The following is a 23,127-nucleotide window of genomic DNA, read 5'->3' on the forward strand; positions in this document are numbered from 1 at the left end:
GTGAGAGGCACAGCTGGATGGCAGAAGTACCTCTCAGATGTCTGGATGTGCCTGGAAACCCTTTGCTGCTTCTGCTCTTAAAGGCAGGATGTTACTGCATCCTGTAACCCATTGCAGAGCTGGTTTTGTCATTGGATGTTTCTGGGAGGCTGGGCACTTCTTTTGATATATTTGGTTTTGGGCTTCTTTCCTCTTCCTTTCTTTGTCACCACCATATTAAGAGGAACTAAAGCTACAATTTCACTTGAAGGGAAATTAGAAAACTTACAGCAAGGAGCCCTTCATTTTTGGGAGTATTGTATAGAAACATCATTTCCTTTCACACGGGAGCTATAGCTGAGGGCAAAAGTAATACACCATTGAAAATGCTAATTTATTTAAATAGTTGTGCATTCAGTTTTAATAGACTATAGTACATCTTTTTTGTTCAGTTCACAAAATGTACCTGTGCACTTAATACTTCATTTGATGTTTTGACTTGAGAGAATTGATATCTCTCACTTTTCTTCAGACTGCACAATTCTGTTTACATGAGAAAAATATTCTTGCTACTGGTACTTTTGGGAAAAAAATGGATGTGAAGATACTACATGGTTTTTTTTAAAAAAACTGTGAAAAATAGAAAGTGAAGTGCTGTTTCCTAACACAAGACTGCTGACATGTGAAAGACTGAGTGGTTGGTGTACATCAAGACTTTTCTCATCTGCTCTGACTCAGTCTTTAGTAAAATTTCATTTTGTAAAGCTTCTTAAAGAATGAAATTCAGCCAAGTTAAATATAATTTTGTTTGCTGATACTGAAGTGTAAACTTATCTTCTTCAAGGGCTAACATCCAGTATTCAGTGAAATCTTTAAGTATTTCTTTTATGTTGCCACAATTTATCTTTTATCTGGGTAAAATTTGAATATGTGAACTTCAACATATATAATCAGAGCAATCCAATTTGGTAAGAATCTCAGTGTTCTGAATAATTTCTGGAAGAGATATATAAATAGAATTCAGTCCTGAGAAACATCTTTCAGGGTATTTCAATTTACTTTAATGACTCCTGGAGAAATGCTGCTCTGTCTTCTTGTATTTTTTGACACTGTCAATGGATCTTTGTTTGGTTATTTCTTGATGTAAATGTACCATTCTCTTGCTTCTTGGCCATGGGCCTTGTCATATTTTTATGAATGTACAGTACAGTGCCAGGATTTTTTTCTTCGTGGAAGCTGTGCTAGAACTGCTTTTATGGGGTGCTGAATTTGTGTGCTATTTTATATCTTACAGTGTGAGGAGCTGCCTCTGTGCATGCTTAGTAAGCTTTAGAGCATCTCTGCTCTCTGTAAAACCAGTGAAAATACTTCTTCTCCCATTTGAGAAAGCATAGGAAATGTGCTTAACTTTATTTGTTGGTGGTATGTTACTGCATGTGACAATAGTTACATAGAGATGAAATTCAACAATTCAATGCCATAACAACTAGGCTCCAATACTCATGTGTGCTGGATCAATAGGTCCCAGATAGTGTGCCAACTGCAATTAGGGGTTTTCAGTTAATGGACATGTCAGATAAAATCCTTTTTTGAATATAGAAGGTGAATTAGACTTATCTAAGTGCATTATGAACCTATCTTTTTGGACTTCAATCTGAAGTTATTCCTGTATACTGTTTTGAAATTAGATTTTCAAAGTTTGGGAAAAATTACCGTATGTATTTGTTTTAGATGAAGTATATAGAATTCAATTTCAGATAGTAAAGTCATCTAAATAATGAGTCCTGGTCTGGGTGCTGAGAAATCTCTTTTCAAGACTCAGTACTCACAGTACTTTTCAACCAGGTAACACAGTCTTCTGAGATTTGTCTTAAAGTGGGATCTGAGATGTCTTCCAACTGAGATTTGTTCTGAAATATATTTATTCCTATTTACTCTTGCCATAAATTAGGATGATGCATCTTCTCCCTGTAGTCTGAAAGCTCTAGATCCTTCCTTCATCCTTCAGGTTTTAACAGGCAGTCTTCAACGTGTTGCTATATATATTATCTCAGAAATGCTCTTTGATACATTTTTACATTTTTATCTTTAGACAATAATTTTGCATGTCTGTTACCTTTTGTTTGGGTTTTTGTGAATGTTGAGTTTCTTTTAATTTATGCTATAATGAAAACAAAGTTTGACACATTGCTGTAGTGTTCCTTCTGCTATGAGAGATTTGATTTGAGTCAAACTTTCTCTTACCTGGCAAACAAATAAAATTAAGAGCAGGAGGTCTCCATACAAAGTGCCTTGTGAAAGGTGTGGTGACCTCATTTATAAAACTAGGAAATTAATAATCTTTCTTAAATAGCTGGAATAGGTAAGCTGATCTGTACCTCAGATTTTGTCTTACTGTCTTCATTGTATGAATTATCCAATCCTAAGTATCAACCTACACCAAAAGCAGTGAATGACACAAGTGCTGACTGTTTCTTTTTAGAGAAAGAATTTTTAGCTACTTGATTCCACAAAATATCTGACTGTGTGGCATCTGGTGGAATATCCATCTGTGTTTTTCAGGTGCACTACAATGTTGGCAAAAACCTGGCTGACAAAGGAAATCAAAGTGCTGCAATCAAATACTACAGAGAAGCTGTAAGGTATTAGAAATTTTACTGCTTTAATGATTTTTCCTAAAATTGCTTTCATGTTCAACATGAAGAAAATGCTTAGGTGTTCATTTTCATGTTCTGCAGTGTTGCAGAGCTAGCAATTTGCATATATTAATACATGTCCATACATAATAATAATCTCTTAAATTTTAAATTTTAGGTTGAATCCAAAATATGTGCATGCCATGAACAACCTTGGAAATATTCTGAAAGAAAGAAATGAGCTCCATGAAGCAGAGGAGTTGCTGTCCTTAGCTGTACAAATACAGTATGTTTAGACCAATGCTAAGCAGTGTTTTGCACCAACTGAGCCAAAATGATACAATAGGATCTTGTGTTTCAAATGCTTAATTGTCCTCTCTCTTGGTGGTTTTTTCCCAATTTGCCCAGACCTGATTTTGCTGCTGCATGGATGAATCTAGGAATAGTGCAGAACAGTTTAAGAAGGTTTGAAGAGGCAGAGCAAAGCTACTGGACAGCAATTAAACACAGAAAAAAATATCCAGATTGTTACTACAATTTAGGGCGGTTGGTAAGTGCTTTTGAATAAATGATAGCTATGACTGGAATCTGCGTGTCTTTCTATATGTATGTATATATAGAAAGATTTATATAATTCTGCTGTACTGTTAAAAGCTGACAGTTATCCCAGTTTGCTTCTATTTTATTTCACAGTGATTTCATACTTTTGGTAGCTTTTCCTATTGCTTTCCCAGTATACTTCCTTCCATACAACCTTTGGTAATCCTACTTTATCATATAAAGAAGTATGAACAAAAATACAGATTTTAATTATTTTTTTATCCAAAAGGTGTTATTAATAATTTCCCAATGTTTTGCATTCCTTAGTATATTGTTAGGTAGTAGAACTATGCTGAAAAATTCAAATCAGATTTTTGAAAATATGTACATTAAATATTTACTAAATCTCTTGTAGATTTCTAAATTGTATGCTGTTTCGTCTCCTTATTCTATTGGTACATGCATATTTGAAGACAAGCCTCCCTCGCAGAGGAAAGAAAAGGAAAATAGTATATAGCATTCTTATCTTCCATACTACAAGAGTATTCCTTTTATGTTTATTTTTGTCTATAAAAAGAAATCCTACTAGAAAGGACAAGACATTAACACATTTTTAGTGTCTTTAGTGAATGATAGGAAAGTAAAGCAAGTAATAGCAAAAATACTGGATTTTTCTTTTGTTTTAGTATGCAGATTTGAATCGCCATATAGATGCATTGAATGCATGGAGGAATGCTACAGTCCTGAAACCAGAGCACAGTTTGGCCTGGAACAATATGATAATATTGCTTGATAACACAGGTAAAGGTCTCTTTGAATGTTTTAATAAATAATTCAGTGTCTAGAAAAACTTAAACCTTTATCTGTTTTTATCTAAAAGGACCTCTACCTCTTCTTTGGCTACCCAGACCCCCTCTAATAATAAAAGAATGCTTTCCTACTCAGTGATTTTAAAGCATTGCTTGAAATCCAGCCCATAAATTGAATTTCTGTTACTTACTTAAAATGCCATCGTTATGCAAGCATGTTTGTCTTGTAGATTAAATTCCAGAACTTTTTAATCTCTGCTTTTTTGTTCTTCAGAAGGTGTTATCTATTGAAAACAAAATGAAGATATTCTTTTGCCTTAATCTACAGGATTTTACATTTGTGTGTGCGTGTGTGATACCTGGTTTTCTCTAAAAAATTATGCAGTCAGCTATTTGTAAAAGATGTGTGCTTGCAGCATGAACTAATAAGGCTGTGTTAAAATATGCCTTCTCTTTTTCTGCTACCTGGGCTCCCAGGCAATCTAGCTCAAGCAGAAGCAGTTGGAAGAGAAGCCCTGGAATTAATACCTAATGATCATTCCCTTATGTTTTCCTTGGCTAATGTACTGGGAAAATCACAAAAATATAAGGTAGGTAACTAGAGCTTTTTGACTCTAGGGCTTTGGGTTGGATTCATTGGGTTTTTTTCCTTAATTAAACTCTATCTACATTTTTTGTAAAAGTCATTTGAGGAGATCATTGTGGACTATGACTTAGAGAATCTGTTTAAAACATTTCAGTGCCCGTTTCTACCACAGTATTGGTGTGTGATTCTGTCTTGAGCTCATCCCTCGTTATTTTAGATGCCTAGGTTACAAATGTTTCTGTTCTATACTATGCCAGTAGTCAGTGGAGAGAAATAGGCTCTTAAGCACACTAGAGGGCAGTTAGGGTCTTGTGTTGCTTCACTGCAGAGGGAGAGAGCCTGCACTGAATTAAAGATCTTATTTCAGGAACTCAAATTAGATGGGACAGGCTAGTCCATGTGCTTTTGCTATGTATTCTTTGACTATGTACATATATAGATAAGAATTCTAGCCTTTTTGCCTGGAACACGATCTAAAATATAGTAATATGAGTTTGTTAATCCCAGACTGAGGATGGGATACCTGGGTGATCTCAGAATGCTATGACAGAAAGTACATGCATTGCTCAATGTATTGAACTTTCTCTTGGATGCAGTTGACCAGCCTGTGAGTGGTACCTCAGCATTAGCTACCTTTATTTGCAAGTAGTAAATATAGTGAAACTGATGAGAATGACTTGTTTCCCAAAGGGAATGATATGACAGAGAATAAATCATACACATTTAATATATTTAGTTGTTTAAACTGACTCTATAATCAGTGATTTATGTATGTGATAGGGACAAATTAATAATCAAGTCCTTGGTGTACCTTTGAAAAACATCATTTACTGAACCTTTTTTAGTTTTTTTTAGGCTTTTAAGGGGTTTGATATCTTTTTGATAGTGATAATGTTAACAGCACTGTAGGAACATCCTCATTTATATAGAAAGTGTGAAGATTCTACAATATGAAACTTATCAAGAGGAAATGGCCTAAGTTGCACCAGGAAAGGTTTAGATTAGATATCAGGACATTTTTTTCATAAAAGGGGTTGTAAAACATTGAACCAGATTTCCCAGGGAAGTGGTGGAGTCCACCATCCATGGAAGTGTTCAAAAAATGTATGGATATGGCACTTGAGGTTTTATGGTGAACATGCTGGTGGTGCAGGGTTTACAGTTAGACCTCATGATCTTAAAGGTCTTTTCCAACTTTAATAAGTCTGTGATTCTCAAAATAGATACCTCTGTCCAGTAGTTACTGTGACCGCTTATATTTCTACAGTATTGATCAGCTGTGGAGTCCTGACCTGTTCACGTGTGAGGCCAGGGCTTGTGACAACCCAGCGCTGGCTTTTGTTTGTGTTAGTGATACTGTTAAACACCCAGTTGCTGTTCTTCTAGACTGGCTAGGGTTTTTTTCCTGGACGCTCTAATTTTTTTCTCTCTCCACCTGAGAGTGTTATAAAATACATATTTTAGGTTGATTTAACAAAGTTCCAGAAGGATACAAATTAACATCCAGAACGCATAAGGTATGAGATTATGGAGGAGGTAATTGCTAGAATTATTTTGGTGAGTCAGGCCCGTGGAAGAACAGAGGATTTTATAGTAATTCATCAGGGAGAATATGTAGCATGGCAGAATACAGAGCATTTATAATGAAATAAAGTTGAAAAAATAAGTTGAAAACAAGCTAGAAAATTTTTCCAGGTGTAGCAGAGACAAGACTGTCTTAGTGGATTTAAAAAATATAAAAGAAGATAGTGGTTTTGATTGCCAGCCCTGAAAGGTTATTATGCTGCAGGAGAACGTGTTGGAGACAATGTAGAAGTAAGAGTAGGGTAAAGTGCAGCTTTTAAGTCCACATTCTGAAAAAAGCAAAAGGAATAGTAGAGCCCAGAAAAAAAAGCAGGGTGCCAGTGAGTGTTTTAAGAGTTCAATATGGAGTAGTAGTTTTGTGCAGAGCTTAACTGGTCACTAAAAACTGATGGGTTATAACAGGGAGAGCAAATAAAGGGAATTGGAAAGAGGACTCACTTGCAAAGGTTATGTTCTCAGCAGCTGTATTTGGCATTGCCTGGAAAGAGGAGATACAGATTTACTTGCAATGGGAGAATGCTTACTGACCAAAAAAAGCATGAAAAATTCAGATTTCTTGTCCACCCCCTCACCATGTAAAAACAGAGAAGTGGATGGCTCTTCAAGGATTTTTATTGAGTAGAATTGGAGGGGAGAAACGGGGGATGGAGACTGTCAAGGTGATGGAGGCAATTTTCAGAGTGCTGCCAGGCTGTGTCTGATGTGTTGTATCACCTCAGGCATTTAATTTATTAGGTTACTAGTTACGTGTCTGTATAAAAGTTGCTACTATGTTGGCTCTGTTGTCGCACAGGAAGATTTGTTCTGGGGTTTTTTGTTTGTTATCTCTTATTTTAAAAGACATTGAGTCAAAAAGTTTTTATTATGTTGTAAGAGATTTCCTTCCAATAAGCACACAACATTCTCCTTCAGTTTCAAATATACTTTGATTTTCAGCAGAAGATAGGTTTCCTACGTCATAAAAAATTTTTAAAATAGCCCTTTATTTTGTGTTTGTATCTAATGATGAATGATTTATTGTTCCAGAGAGAAAAGCACATAAAGGATGAGCTGTTTCTGTGGTTTTGTTTGGGTTTTTTAATTAACATCTGTTATACCAAGTTTGATTCTTCTTTGAATGCTTGTTCTTATCTCAATTGATGAAGAACCAAGCTATCTTTAGTTCTTTGAAAAAGATGTGTGCTATATTTTTGTTACATATACATCTATGCTTTTTCTGTAAAAAGTGCAATAAATTGAAACCATTCAGCATTTTTTGTATTTGAAATAAAGCCAGACTACAATTTTGTGGCCTTGGCAGCAGATGGAATGTGGTGTGCTTACCCCAAGCCTTTGCTATATGCAGGCTGCAAGTTTCTTGGCAACACTTGAAGATTTGGCAAGATGCAGCAATTTGAAATACCACTGATGTACTGGAATATACATTTACTCCATATATCCACAGTAATATGAATATGATGCACCTTAAATAGCCTTTAAACAACCACTATGCTTCGACTAGCTGCTGAGCAAAGTAGTGGTGATAAAAATATTCTCAGCATGGAGTTGAAGATATATGGTAATAGCAGCCAGCTCTTGAATATCTATTTCATTAAATTATCTGCACGTGTTGTCCTACTGTCCTTCAGCAGTGAAAGTCTGTACATGAGGTGCTCCTTCTCTGTGTAAGTGGCAACTTTTAGGCATAAGGCTGATTTAAATGGTCAGTATATCTTTCATTTTGATTGCTGTTAACCTGCCCAGTGAGGAACAAAGAGATTTACTAGACCAAAATACTAAAATTTGGAGTGGGAAAAAGCACAACTTTGTGGGACTTGAAATTACTGCATGCTTTCAAGTGCCAATCCACTGCTGATTTTTAGGATTTGAGAGTTGTATGAAAAGAGGAGGTTAACTTGCACCACTTGCCGAATTTTTGAGTCTCAGAAACATGGAAATCATGGAATAATTTTGCCTGGAAATGACATCTAAAGGTCATCTAGTCCAACCCCTAACCCAAACCAGTGCCAGTTCCAGTTGAATGCTGAATATCTCTGTCAATAGAGATTGTATAACCTCTCTGGACAGCATCTTTCAGTGCTTGACCAACTTTATAATAAAAAAAAATTGATGTTTCCTTTAATTGGAATTTCTTGTATGCCAGTTTGCATCCATTATGTCTTACCCCATCTCACAGACATGTGAGAAGAGTCTGTTTCCATCTTCTCTGTATTATCATCAGGTAGTTGTAGGCAGCACCTTCATCTTCTCTCCCGAAAGTTAAAAACATCCAGTTCTTTCAGTTGGTTTGACCACAGCATCCCAAAAAACTCACTTCCTCTCACACTACAACAACATCTTGTGCTCCAGCCCTGTACCATTTTGGTGGCTTTCTGGAAGACTAACTGGAGTATGTCTTTGTCTTTCTTGTAATGGAGACCCCCAGCCTGAACACATAGTTGAGGTGTGGTCTCGGAAGTGCATATCAAAGTCACATGGCCACCAGAGGTCCATTCCAGCCTCAACTATTCTGTGATTCCTGTTAGTCTGTTTCTCTGCCCTGCCCAGGTCCCTCAAAATAGCTGTTCTCTCTTCCAATGTATTTCTAATTTCCTCCTCTTAGGTGCTACCTGTAAAGTTTTGAAACTGCATTCAGTCCCATCATCCAAAATATGAATGAAATCACTAAACAGTATTGGTTTCAAAAAGACCGATGCATCCAGGAACCTTAATAGTCTGGATATGAGAATGCAGGAGCAACTGCTCATGCCATAGGAAAGCAATGCTAAAACTTGCACTGTGCAGGTAAATTTGCAGGCATCTGGTTCCCCTTGTTAACTTGTATCCAAATATTCCTTGTCCTGAAACAAAATCAGAATCACAGAATAGTTGGGGTTGGAAAGGACCTCTGGAGATTGTCTCATCCAACCCCCTGCTAGAGTAGGTTCACCTAGAGCAGGTTGCACAGAATTGCGTCCAAGCAAGTTTTGAATATCTCCAGGGAAGGACACTGCACAACTTCTGGTCAATCTGTTCCAGTGGTCTGTCACCTGAACAGTAAAGAAGTTCTTCCTCGTGTTCAGATGGAACTTCCCATGCATCAGTTGCTGCTCATTGCCTCTTGTGCTGTTGCATGGCATGAATGAGAAGAGCCTGGATCCATCCTTTTGGCACCCTCCCTTCAGATACTTAGACATTGATGAGGTCCCCTCTCAGTTATCTCTTCTTGAGGGTGAGCAGGCCCAGCTGCTTCTGCCTTTCCTCATAAAAGATGCTCCAGTCCCCTCATCATCTTCATAGCCCTCCACTGGACCAGCTCAGAGAACCTGGGGTTTGCAATTTCCTTGACCTGTGGAGATGAAGGCAGTTTCTGCATGAGTCTCTCCTGGCTTGAGAATGGCAGCCTCAGCAGTGCTCAGTAATGCTTTTAGTTTGGGTTTGAATTTGGACATATGGGGAGGCTCTTAAGTCATTCAGAGCTGAGTGACTCAATCTTGACATCAGAAATTTCTTTTCCCCTGAAGGGACCCTTACAGAGAGTTATTTCATGCTTGACATGAGAAGATGGTGGAACCAAAAATCTGGCTGACAGGCTTTCTTTTTCAGTAGAGCCTGTGATTTATTTTAAGCAGTGAAAGCTTAGCACAAAGGAAAGGACTTTTCTCTATGTTACTGTTCTCACATACCTCAGACAGCAAGTATGTGCATTCAGATGGAAGCCTACCACATTGAGGTAATTTTATCTTCAGGTCATTTGCATTGAAACTGAATGAGCAACTTTCCCTAGAGCACAGCACAGCATAGAAATCTATGTAAAATTTGCTCTCAAGTATCTAAACTTGCATGTTATTGAGTAAATATGCTCCATTTGGATTGGGGAGGGGATGTGAGTTTTTAAACTTCTGCAGGAAATGTGCTCTGGGGAAAAAAGTAGCAATATTAGCCACTAGTTTGTTTTAATTAGAGAATAAATTTAACGGTAAATTATTCTCTGAATATTAGGTGAGGGGCCTGAGGTTTTCTAAGAGGTACTCAGATATCAAGAGTCTTAAGAGCACACATTGCAAGCAGTAATACAGAGAAGATAACTGGTGAGGAAATTGTGAAGGATGTTACATGGCATGATATGATTTGGCATGCTTTTTGCTTTTTTAAGTAAAAGGTACTCAGCCACTCTTCATGGGGAACCACACATCTGTTTGAAAGGGATTTACTGGAATGCCCCTATTTGTAATGCTAAAACTATTGTAAAAGGAAAAGTGTCTATAGGCATTTTGTTTAGATACCAAATTACATTTCCTTAATTTGATTGCATAAGTAGGGAAAACTTCAGCAGGTAATGTTTGAAAATACTATAACTATTTTAAAAAGGGTAATTTAGGTAAAGAGCAAAGTTCACTAGCGCTTAATAAATTTCTGCTAAAATAACAGCAGCCTGTGAAAACATGACACTTATTTGCAGCATTATTACTGGTTTCAGAGGGCTGTAACCACCTGAGCTACAAGATCAGGCAGGCTTAGGATATTTATATGGTGGTATCATATAGATATGGCATAGTTTTGGAGGGTTTGTAATTACAGTGGTGGGTAAATTTGGCACTGTTTTATATATATGAGAATGGACTTTCCTGATGACTTGTTATTTTAAATTATTCAGGAATCTGAAGCTTTGTTCCTCAAGGCAATTAAAGCCAATCCAAATGCTGCCAGTTATCATGGTAATTTGGGTAAGAGCCTTTCTAAATCTTATCAGCTGAATTGTTTATTTGCTTCATATTAATTGTGTTTAAAAAGAAAAAGCAATCTTTTGCGCCTTCTTCCTGCTCGGCAGATTTCTATTTTACTTTCTAGAAGAACTGCCAGCCAGATGAACAGGGCACTAAAGCCAGAAAAGCTGTCACATGATATGACAGATCAAGAGGGCTGCAAAATCCAGCCCAGAGGTAGCTGCACTTTAGTGTCTGCAAATTGGTTCATTTATGCTATGCTTGTAACCCGCAATGAGCTCACCAGATAAGAGCTGCCATTTATGGCTCCATTGTAATTCATTCCTTCATCATTCCCATGCCAGTTCTGCTCCCAGGCTTTGCTCCTGCATTTGGCAATAGAACAAGCAGCTACTGTGCCACCAGCCAGTGACAGACCCTCACTGGAAACAAATACCTCAGTGTTGTTCTCCAAGTGATTGGCAAGATTGTGCATTATTCAACAATATTGCTAACGAAACTATCCATTGATGTTCCAGCTGTGCTTTATCATCGCTGGGGAAACCTTGACTTGGCCAAGAAGCACTATGAAGTCTCTCTGAAGCTTGATCCCACGGCACCAGGAACCAAGGAAAACTACAATCTCTTAAGAAGAAAACTGGAGCAGTTGCAAAAGAAAGGCGGTGCCTGATGCTCCTCTTCAGGTTGCCCGTGCATGCTGTTAATGACTGCTGTTACATGGGTACTTTTGTCCGTGTACGGGGCTTCAGTCATCGTTTCTCAAAAACAACACCACCAGCACTGCACACTTGAATGTCCAGTTTTGCCCTTCTACAGATCCTAACATTTCAGCTTGAGGGATCATTTTATTTTTACTTGAACTGCTTTTGAAGTCCATTAGAACATTTTTATAGGTATATGAAAGCAATGCAGATGGAATTTCACAGCATACACGTGTAATTTGGTATCTTCATCTGACTTTTTAGTAGCAGGATGAATAGCAGGAGGCAGTTTTATTTCTGAAAGTGATACTTAAAAGTGCAATTTCCTGTTTAAATCCTGATCTTTTCAAGTATGAAAAATATCTGTCCACTTCAGTTTTATTACTGCCTTCCAGTGCCAGTCCTGCAGAGCCAGTGGAAGAAGGAATTCTCTCCAGCACATCAGTCTACTCATATAATTTGAGTTAAGCCCTTATGCTCATTTCTCTCTCCAGCCTGTGAAGTGTCAGATTTGTACAGGAGTAAATAAGGGCAAGGATTTGACCATAAATGTCTGTCAGCCAGTGTACTGCTCAGGTATGCCTGAGTGTAGAAAATACTGTCAGGTGAAGATGGAGATTTTAGCAAGCAGCTAATGAAAAGAAGGTAAGGCAACAGAGGAGTCAGGTAGAGTTTTTGTTCTCTCAGGCAACCTCATCTACAACAGACAACATGGACAACAAGTCAGAATTGCTTTAGCTCCTGTGGCAGGTCAGTGGTTTAAACACAGTATAGTGTCAGTAGGAGCTAACTGCTGTGTTCTCAGGCAATTCAGTGCTTTCTGGTTAAGGACATTACACCTTTCAGCTCCTATATTGCTTGGGAATAAGGAGAGAATTTCTGTGGAGCAGTAACTGTGCAGAAGACCTGACCTTGGCTGTTGATCTATTACCTGAAAGAACTTGGCTTCACCTTTGTCTCCCATGGCTCATGTGTTTGCTGAAGGGGCAGATAAATAAGCATAGCTGTTAATGCATAAACTGAGCACATCAATGTTGGATGATGCAGAGGTGGTTTATGTTGATACCATGTTACCTCTCTAAAGGGGCTATGCTTTAATACACATTTGAACTCTGGCTGTCCAGAGTTGTTTGTCATGTATTATATATTTACATTCCTGCTTCAGGAAGTAGTAACGTGTCTGATTATTTGCTGGTGGTTGGTTTTTCCAGTTTCTTTGGGGTTTTTTGAGATGTTTAGTTTTGTTTGTTTGTTTAAGATTGGAAGTTTGCTACGGGATATGAAAGCTGGGAACCTGTTTTTCCATATTCCTTTATTCTTGCCATCCATGTCCCCTGGGAGAAATTGATCAGCACATTATGATCAAAGCTAGCTCAGGTACTACAAGTCCTGCAGGTACTTTAGTGTACTATTTTTGCCACACTAACTGTAGATCTAGCCAGCAAGGCTGTGGCAGTGTGGTACTGTCCACAAATTTGGCTTTGAATGAACTAACATGGCTACATATTGGTTTGTTTTAGTTGTGGTGCCACAGGCATGTACATGTGCTCCTCTCCTACAAATATAGCCTGTTTCTCAGTGGGTTTCTCAGTGGGTAACATAGAGTACAAAGTTGTGGCAATTATTTCCGTTTCTTCTCTTTTCTGGACAAAGTTTTCAGAAATTTGTTTCTGAATATGATCCAAGCATGCTCTTTGATAAGTATCTGGCAAGCAGAACACTGCACCAGTATGGCTAATGACCAGCCTAGCTTAGTACCAACTTTTGTATCTGAAAGGTGCTGAAATAGATACACCCTTCAGTACAAGCAGCATGTTCTTAAGGCTTTCCATACATAGCCTACTATTCATCAGATAGAGAGAACACGTAGCTTCTTCAGTCATGAGGAATTAAGGAGTAGGGATCTGGCTGGATGAGCTAATTTATAGCAGAAGATAAATATGTTTACTATAATCAGGTCTTTTCTGTATATTTGGAATATGACATCCTGAGTTTAAATTATTAGTCTCATCATAAAATCCATATGTGTAGTTTTCCCTGTTGCTTTCCATATCAGCTTTAAAGACATTCACTAGATCAATATTATGTGTGAGGGATGAATTTTTTCTAGGTCATTATAAACCAAAGTTGTAGAAATTCCTCTGTGGAAATCCTTCTATTCAAAGTCTTAAAACAGAAGAGACCAACAAACAAATTGGATGTTTTTTTAGTATTTGAAAATGGTCTTTACTTTTCAGTATAGAAACATCATTTCTTCTTGATTAGCTTTCTGGCTACCTGTATATATATATTTTTGTTTTATATAATATTTACTGCTATAGAAATTCAATGTGATTACTTGTATAATGGTAATATGAAGCATACCCATATGTCTGAGTTTAATGTTGAAGCAGAATTGTGTTCAAAAGAAGCCACAAAGATGACTGCTTTTGTAATAAAATCTTCCTTAAGACTTTTAAGAATACTAAATATTTTTTTACTTTATTTTCAGAAATATTTTGAAAGTGCAAACAGTGCAGTGGCTTTTAGTAAAATGGTTATAATGTTAACCTTTTTATTGGTTTTTCATACCTCATAACTGACTCCTGGAACAGTGCAGAACACTAAACTTCAAAGAGAAAAAGGTGAAGAAAAAGTCGGCTTGTGCATAACTGTAGTTACACTTATTGCCTATCTTTCCAGCATGCTGGATTTTTTTTTCCCATTGCTAATTCCAGAAGATTAAAGTTTCCTTATCAGTTGGCCTGTTTGATTCTCTAGGGAAATTACAAAGCCTTTTTTCTTCTTTTTTTTTTTTTTTGAATGATTACTTGTTCAAATACAGTTCTGAGAAGAGAAACAGAATGATTTAATGCACAGACTGGAGTCAGGAAAATAATCACAATGACTGCTATGGATATTAGTCTTTTTTCACCAAAAACTTCCAGTGAAGTTCCTTAATTGTATGTCTTTGTTGTGTCTAGACCAATGACATGTACATGAAGTTTCCTGTTATTTAATTTCATAGTATTTAAACTTTAGAGATGTGGGTTTTGTGTGTGTTTATGGGCACTAAGAAATAAAAATCTATAATACTTTTGAATGGTTCGTTAAAAATATTTGGCCTATTCACTGGGAACCTTTTCCTTCGTATTTCAGATACCTGTATCTGAGCTATTCAATCTAGTTTCTCAATCCCAGTTTAGTCACTGGGGAAAAAAAAAAACATCTTTAGGATGGGAGAAGTCATACTTGAAGGAGATAGCCATCTTCACTAACTTCAAAGGGTAACTAAGGTGATCAGCTCATATACATGAAGAAAAATCTCACTGCTGCTTTCATTTGACGTAATCTGGTGCCACACATGAAGTAATCTGGTCCCTCTAGCATTCTCATACATTATTGAGGCCAAGAATGTTAAAAGACTGGCATTGAAGCAAACCGGCAGGTACTTGCCTTGAGAGGGTAGCTGGATGAGGGAATGGGAGAAAACAAATTAACTTGGATGAATTTAAAATAAATGACTGATAAAGCATTGAACAACAAATCCCTGTATATGAAAACTTAACATTCATGTTAAGTTTGATTCAATGCTAGCTTGTTTATGTTTCTGCAATGAACAGTAACAGCTTCTTATTGAATTGAATTTGGATGTCCTTCACTCCTATTTTAAAAAACAATTCTAAAGCAACTGTACATTTGCAACAGCGAGATTTATATTTTTTCCTTAAATTCGCAACAGTGAGATTTGTATTTTTTCCCTTAAGTTCCAGTTGCTATTTCAAGCTGTAGGTATTAGAATGCTAAATGTGACAGCATTGTGTGTTTCAATATGGTAAGGTTTTTTGTTTTGATATCTTTTGATATTTATTTGCTGGTTCCTGCCTGTGTCCCATGTTTCACATGAGTATTGGCACATTCACATACCTGTCATTACATGTAGATTCCCATGTGCTTCTCAACTTGGCCCTTTCACTGAATAGTGCTCCCTTCCACAGCTCTTGGTGTGTGTCTACCAAATGTGTGTTAATGAGGGCACGTTTCATTCAAAAAGACTAAATTTTGCTGGGAGCAAAAGTGAGATCACATGGCTGGATTTCTGCGACATAAAAGCTGAGGGAGCCAAATTTGGGTCATGGAACACCATAAGCAGCAGGTGCCACAGGTAAAGGGCACTTCAGACTGTGCTGGGCTCCACAATAATGTGAAGTGGTTGTACATAGGTGTAATGTTATAAACACAGCAACTTGAACTCTGTGCTTTAAAGAAAAAGGACTATGTATCTCTCCAAGGAAGAGGATGTGCACAGCTGCATGGACTATTGAGCATTGGAGGACTGATTACTTGGTGTTAGAAAGTTGCACTGCCGTGTTGTGGCATGGGTGTTCAGTGTGTGTCAGTGATGATACATGTCAAGTGGTTCAGGGCTTTTTAAAATAAGTATTTTTGTTAGGAAAAATCCCTACAGGTACTGAAACTGGTAGCTTGTGATTTCTGAGATGAACTTTTTTTATGTAGTATTAATCATTTAGACTGCCAATGGTCTGTTCCAATTTATTTTCAGCTGAGCAGGAAGTAAATACATTTGTAATGAAGCCATGAAATAAATCTGCATTTTGCTATCTTTTTTTGCATAGATTTTAATTGTGACAATGGTGTTTATTTTTGTAGTGAGTTTTTGATTCAGGGTTCTGCTACAAGCTAGGAAGAAAACCTAATGGGCCTGGCAGACTAGGACTGGAACATACAGGAAGACATTCTTGCTCTTAGAGTAACAGTTCAAAATCTTGATTCAGCACAAGTCTATTGATGTTGAATGTGTGTGTCTAAACAAACAAACAAAAAGCAGCACCTGAAGAAAGCAATGGAATACTTAAATAATTAATTCAGTCTCTAAAATGATAACATAGAAAGCAGGAGCTACTGCCTCAAATGCTGAGCAACCTTCTCTGCCAAAATCAGATTTTTTACCCAGTGTGCAACAAGCCAATAATGACACACTTAAGAGAGACATTATTTATTTCAGAGTTGCACAATCAGTGGTATTGCAGAAATTACACACACTAATTATCAGAACTTTTTACTATTTATAGAATTTAGCAAACAGAAGAATTAGTGTTCATTGGCTACAAGTTACATCGTTTTCTTATTAACTGGTATTCTTTTATTGGTTAATGATTCTCTTGCTTCTCATGCTAATTAGTCCTATGCTCAGTCTTTCTCTTCTTTGGGGTCAGTGGTCTGTGAGCCGATAGTCACAATCTCCCCCTGATGGAATTATAATTTACCCAGTCAGAGCTGATTGCAGCACAAACACTGGGTTGGGTTTATCAGTTCCTATTTTATCTTGGGAGTTCTGCCAGATGTCTTTGTGGCCTGTAAATTCCACATTGTGTCCACTATCAGTGGTACATCCTTCTTCCCAAGCTTTATTAACCTTCCCTTAGGTCTGAGCTCATTGAAGCATTTCAAGCCCTAAATCCTAACAAGCCAATTCTACCAAGTAATTTGTTTTTCTAACACCTGGACATCACCTAGAGCTTGCTTGTTATCTGTTATTTGCTCACAGATTAAATATCCCTTCTTGTTGATCAGGCTTAAAAGCATACAAAGAGCAAACATCAAAGAACATATTTTCTTAATAAAATGTTTATATATATTTACGTATACATATTTATATATGTTGTTTTGCAACAATCCTACATAGTGTTATAGGTGGAATAGAATTATTGACTGGTAATTGCGTAAAAAAGTCAATAGTCTATAAAAGATACAACCTGGCTTCCACTTAGTAACTAGTCAAGGAGGAAGAACTGACACCAAAATATCACCTTCTGTCCCAGTAACCAGGCCACAGAATGGTACTTGTATGCTCCAGAGAGAATCATAGAATATCCTGTGTTGGAAGGGACCCATAGGGATCATCCAAGTCCAGCTCCTGTACCTGCATGCACAGGCCCTGCAGGCAAGAGTCACACTGTGTGCCCAGGAGTGTTGTCTAAAATGCTTTGTCAGGCTGATGCCTGACACTTCTCTGTGACTTCTCTGGGAAGCCTGTTCTAGGGCTCAACCATCCTTTGGTGGAGAAACCTTTTTTCTGATATCCAACTTAAATCTTCCCTGAAAAAACTTCACAGCTTCAGGCCATTCCCTTGGATTCTATCACTGGTCACAAGAGAAGAGATTACTGTCTGCCCCTCTGTTTCCCCTTATGAGGAAATTGTAGACTGCAATGAGATCTCCCCTCAGTCTCCTGCAGGCTGAACAGACTGCTCCTCATACGGCTTCTCCTCTAGACTTCTCACCATCTTCAAAATCTTCCTCTGGATACTAATAATTAAGTATCTTCCTTATATTGTGGCACCCAAAACTGCACACAGTATTCAAGTTGAGACTACCCCAGCACACAGCAGAGCAGGACAATCCCAGTGGTGCTGCTGTGCCTCGTGTCCCCCAGGACAGCTTGGCCCTCCTGGCTGCCAGGGCACTGCTGACTTATGTTCAATTTGCCATCAACCAGGACCCCCAGGGCCCTTTCTACAGCACCAGTAGAAAGGGTAACTCACTCTTATTCCTCCTATCAATGCATTTACTACAAAGTGATTTACGGTGTGGAACCTGCACATGCTTTGCTAGAGAGCGAACTGATCTCTACGGAGCCAGCTTAAGGGAATCTGTCTGGTAACTACAAGATGCCTGCAAAGGTGGTCAACAGAAAGGCACATAGCACCCTCAAAGTTTAAAACTCCTGCTTCAACAGGCTCAAGACTAATCTGTGCCTGCAGCCAAAATCCCCTCCTACAGAGCTGTTAACAGCGTTTATTTAAAAAAGGGGTTTTTTTTAAAGCTTCTCCAAAGGCCAGCAAAGGCTGCCAAACGTTGCACTGCGTCACGCACGTTTATTACGGCCTGCAGCAGGCGAGGCCCCGGCCTCGGGAGCGGCCCTTCCCGGGGCGCCGGGCGCTCCTCCCGCTTTGGCAGCGGCCGCCGGGTGTCCGGCTCTCGCGGCCCCGAGCCCGGCTGGCCGCCCTGGCCGCGCTCCCGCCAAGCACGATCCCTGCCTCTAGCAGCCGGGCCGGCTCCAGCCAGCAACCCCGACTCACCCCCGGCCCCGCGCCCGGCCTCCCCGCGTTGCCCTGCAGGGGAGGGAGCGCAGGCAGGCACCGCCCCGCTCCGCCCCGCCGCCTATTCCCCGGAGAGGCGCCCCGGGACGGGCAGAAGGCAGAGGTCGCAGGCGGGAGTGGAGCTGTCGAGGCAGCGGCAGCGCTGGCGAGTGAGTGTCCCGAAGAGCGGCGGGCAGAGCGGGGCGGGGCGGCTGGGCCGAGGCCGGTCCGCCCTCGCCACACGTGATGCCGCGGGGAAGCGCTGAGGGGAAGCGGAGGTGGCGGCCTGGGCTGCGGGAGGGCCGGCGGCGGGCAGGGGCTCTGCCGGCGGGGCGGCACTGCCGGGAGCGCCCTGCCGGGAGAGTCCTACGGCCCGGGCCGCGCTCCGAAAGCCACGTGGGAGCCGGCCCGGCCCGGCGGCTCGGTGCTCCCGGCCGGGACAAGGGCACAGGAGCGCCTCAGCGTGCGAGGGCGGCCCGTCGGTGGTACAGCTGAGTGTAGGGAAGAGCTGTCCCCGGCGCTGGACCGGCCAAGGTGGTCGGGCGCATCCTCCAAACAGAAGTGCTCATTATGATCCAAATACTCCTTGTAGTAACATGCCTTTGCCCTTGTAATGGGTTAGTGATGTGTGTTTGAGGGGCCGATACCTAAACTAGAGGGAAACGAGAAAGGAAGGAGTTCAGGTACCGCAGATGCAGAGTTTAGCAGAAGTGCCCTTGCCCACAGCGGGGCTTGAAAATAGATGGTTTAAGGCCCCTTCCAACCCAAACCATTCCATGACTCTATATCCTTACAAGATAACATTTCAGAACACTTATTTTTTTGCCTGCATTGCTTGGACCAGAATGTTGAGGGCGGGGGGAGTCTTTTTGTTTTTCAATTTACCTCGGCTTTTCATTTTGCTATACTTTCATTCTCCCACCTATTCTGTATCCTTTTCCATTATAGAGTTACAAAGTCTTTTTGGGTTTGGGTTAAGGTTCATTTAGTTATATCTGTGTTAATTCCAGACAATTAACTTCCTCATTTTTTGCTTCAGGTATTTTTTAATTTGCTTCTTCTGTAATTTTTGCTATGCTTTGAAAATATCAAGGTAGCAACTTCTATAGAGCTGAACATACAGTGGCACAACTGTAAATATCTCCATGACCAAGTTGTTCCATGTAGAACTCTGTAAGAAATGGACTTGTTTTATATACTCTCCAGCTTAAGTGGGCAGTCAACCTGGAAAAGCAATTTCTTGGCAATTAAAGTTGTTCATTGTGTGACAAAGGCCATTAAGAGAGTCCTTAAATTTCATATCTCTGAACAAAACATGGGCAAATTTTCATCAGTCTTCTCCCCTCTTCTTGGGACAAGTTTTGTCTCTATAGTATATTTAACTGGCGCTCATCTCCTGCCCTCACTCTGTCATAGCTGCCAAAGTCATATGAACATTAACATGTCTTGTTACCTAAGTGTAGAACAGCTTTCTCCTGCCATGATTAAATAAATGCTAAACAGAACAGATGTCTCTTTTACTGTCTGTCTCAAAACCTGAATTTTCAAAGAGGTTACATGTTAAACAAAACAAAAAATGGCCTTTCCATGCATTGCTCATGTTTTTGAACCTGCACCCGACTGCTGACAAATAGTAACTGCTTGATATGTGCATCACACTTCATTTTCCTTGGGTTCTTGCAGCCTGCTTGCTCCTCACTTTCCAAATTAGCGTGGTTTTCTGCCATCAGCTTTGCAAGCAAGTTTCTTTGAGCTTGTTCATGAGTTTGTTTTGAGACCACTGGATACTGAACACAGCTTCACTCCATCACAGAAGAAAGAGTGTCATGTTGTTGGTACGTGTCATGTCATCCACTCCTTATAGCTTTTCTTTTTGGTGACTTTATATGTGTGATTAGAGTTTTCTGTTGCTCGTTTTCTCCTATCATTCAGCATAGAAATATTGCTTGGAGTGCTTTATTTACTGCAGCGTCTCTTTTTTATCCTTTAGAAAGGCTTTCCATGTCAGTTCATGTTTTCCTTGGCTGATGTTTGACATGGAAATCTAGGTCCCTCTAGAGAGTAGAGGGCACAAGCAAGGCCTGGCTTGCAGCAGATGTCCTGCTGTCTCTGCCACCCACTGTTCTGCTGAGCACAGTCTCTTCCCTTGGAAAGTGTCATCTAGCACTGGCTTTAGCCCTGCTCTGAGTGGGAGGCTGGGCCAGGTGACCTTCACAGGTCCCATCCAACCAACATTCCTCCAAGTCTGTCTCTACATTCTCATAACTCCCAATAGTAACCCAACTGTCTATTTTAAAGGAAGTTTCCTCTTGAAAATTACTTTCATCTGACTGCTTGTGTAACCCTGGGTTTTGCCATTTCTGCTTCTCTTGTTTATATGGTTGTGTTTGTTCTTGGGGACCTTCAGGGAAATGAGGTTATGTGACTGCCTGAACTACATTGTGAATGTGCAAGTGTAAGTACAGGCACAAAGGTATAGTCATGGGGGTGTCATGGAGTGAAATAAGAGAGTAAATTCCAGGGGTACGTTGAGGCATTTGCCTTCTGCTGCTAGCTCTGGTATGCTTTTGCTCTCTAATGGATTAGCCAAATTATTTTTCTGTAATTGAATTTTTCTGTGATTAATGCTATTAAGAGTTACTGTTGGTAGAAGAAAAAGACTCCACATTTCACTGTAGTTTTTGTTATTTCATTTTTGGAGCAATGCACTTTTCTATTCCTATTCAAGTCTTCTTGTATGTCTCTCACACTCTAAAAGTTCTTTGAACTCAAACCTGGTCAAATCATTTTCATAACACTTTTGATTTAAGTAGAATTTCATGTGACACTTGAATGACATTTTAAGTTACATGAACTGCTTAAGCAGAGAGCATGTGCTGTAACAGAACACATTTTCTATATGAACTGATGCTACCTTTTGTTTTCTCATCTTCCATAGATTTTTTGCAGTATTCTGACAGAAAGGGTAAGTATTACATAGATAATTGACCAAGAGACAGGGGAAATGGATGGACCCAGTCATGTCATTGAGTTAGCAAATGTAACACCCCTTTTCATTCTGTCTCTCCAAAGAGGATTAATACCTTTTTTCTTTAGAAATTGAACTATTCAGGCAGTAGTAAATCACTGTTCTTAACCCAGAATCCATAGCCATCCAGAATTTTCTGCTCTTTTTCACTGCAAAGGTTTAATTACATTTTATGGACCGTGTCAGATACAGCTCTCTTTTCTCCACTTCTAATTAATGTTAAAGAAGGATGGGCTGTAGCAGGATAATATCATGTCCTATTGATTTACCATTACAGTGTTGTTGAAGAATGGCCTTTGCATTAAGATTTTTGGCCACTGTGATTTCTGTGTCAGCTATTCGCTCTTAACATCTTGAGAAAACATATTCAATATCACTGTCACTCCTGATTTCTCTGTCTTACAAGAGACCTCTTTTTCTTTGAAATTACCTACATAACCACCTCTCTCTGCAATGTTTTGACTGTAATTGCTCATGACCTTTACTAACAGCCAGAGTTACCACTGTATTGCTGACATTCTGACAGAAGTTCTTGGTGGCGTAGAATTGCTTTGTCTCATCCTTTCCCTCAAGCACTGCTTTTTTTCCAGTGCTGTGGGTTGCTACTAAGTAAGTGCAAGGGAGATCACCCCACCTGTGCCAGGCTTCAGTTGTGTGAGAGTAGCTGTATTAGAATAATGCTGCAATTTGAAAAATTGTGCTGTCAAATAATACCAGAGTAACTGTAATTCTCTGTATCTTCTTTCTCTCCCCTTATTTTGTGTAGCCTGATGCAGCCCACAACTTTTATCACAGCAAAATTCAGTTGGAAGGGATGTGGGGAGTCACTCATCCAGCCTTCTTGCTCAATGCAAGGTTGTTTGTGTGGCCAGACCGGGTTGCTCAATGTTTTATCCAACATGTCTTAAAAACCTATAGGGATAGAGACTACACAACACGTCTGGGTAGCTTGCTTCAATTTTTGTCTGTATCGTGAGAACCCTTTTCCTTGCATCAAGTTGGGGCCTCTCTTATTTTGGTTTATACCTATTACTTTTCAACTCTGACATGCGCTGCTGTAAAGACCCTGGCTGTGTTTCCTGGATAACCACAGGTATGGGAAGGCCGCTATTAGGTCAATTGGAAGCCATCTCTTCTCAAGTTGAAAACGCTGTTCCTGAGCTGCTTTTCACAAGGCACGTACTCTTGTCCCATGACTGTCTGAATGCACTGAAGTTTGTCTATATTTTTTCTTGTTTTGGGCCCCAAAGTGGGTGCAGTATTGTAGGTGTGGTCTAGTGAGTGTCAAGTAAAGGGAGATTGTCACTCCCCATAATCTCCTGGTTGTGTTCCCATTAATACAGTGCAGGGTGCTTGCTGCCTTGGCCGCTTGCTTTGTTCAGCAAGGTGTATTCATGAGTCCTAAGGTAAGGATGTGTAAGGTAAATCATTGAGATGTCAGAGGAAATATGGATCCCTAACAGTATCATCTTGACT

At 39.5% G+C, this 23,127-nt stretch overlaps 2 protein-coding genes across 2 annotated transcripts in view; both read left to right on the plus strand.

Moving 5' to 3' along the window:
- Positions 1 to 16,579, plus strand: part of TMTC4 (transmembrane O-mannosyltransferase targeting cadherins 4) — a 55,773-nt gene extending 39,194 nt beyond the window's left edge. The window contains exons 12-18 of the mRNA XM_030970941.1: positions 2,542 to 2,621; positions 2,794 to 2,901; positions 3,024 to 3,165; positions 3,842 to 3,956; positions 4,442 to 4,554; positions 10,771 to 10,840; positions 11,359 to 16,579. Of these exons, the coding sequence (XP_030826801.1) occupies positions 2,542 to 2,621; positions 2,794 to 2,901; positions 3,024 to 3,165; positions 3,842 to 3,956; positions 4,442 to 4,554; positions 10,771 to 10,840; positions 11,359 to 11,510 (780 nt within the window). The 3' untranslated portion in view covers positions 11,511 to 16,579. The remainder of the gene's footprint in view (positions 1 to 2,541; positions 2,622 to 2,793; positions 2,902 to 3,023; positions 3,166 to 3,841; positions 3,957 to 4,441; positions 4,555 to 10,770; positions 10,841 to 11,358) is intronic.
- Positions 16,580 to 18,706: 2,127 nt separating this feature from the next.
- GGACT (gamma-glutamylamine cyclotransferase) overlaps positions 18,707 to 23,127 on the plus strand; it is a 28,391-nt gene continuing 23,970 nt past the window's right edge. Inside the window, exon 1 of the mRNA XM_030945396.1 lies at positions 18,707 to 18,793. The gene's annotated coding sequence lies outside the window, so the exon portion shown is untranslated. The remainder of the gene's footprint in view (positions 18,794 to 23,127) is intronic.

Source organism: Camarhynchus parvulus, chromosome 1 (genome assembly GCF_901933205.1).
Source record: "Camarhynchus parvulus chromosome 1, STF_HiC, whole genome shotgun sequence".
Classification (NCBI taxonomy): Eukaryota; Metazoa; Chordata; class Aves; order Passeriformes; family Thraupidae; genus Camarhynchus; species Camarhynchus parvulus.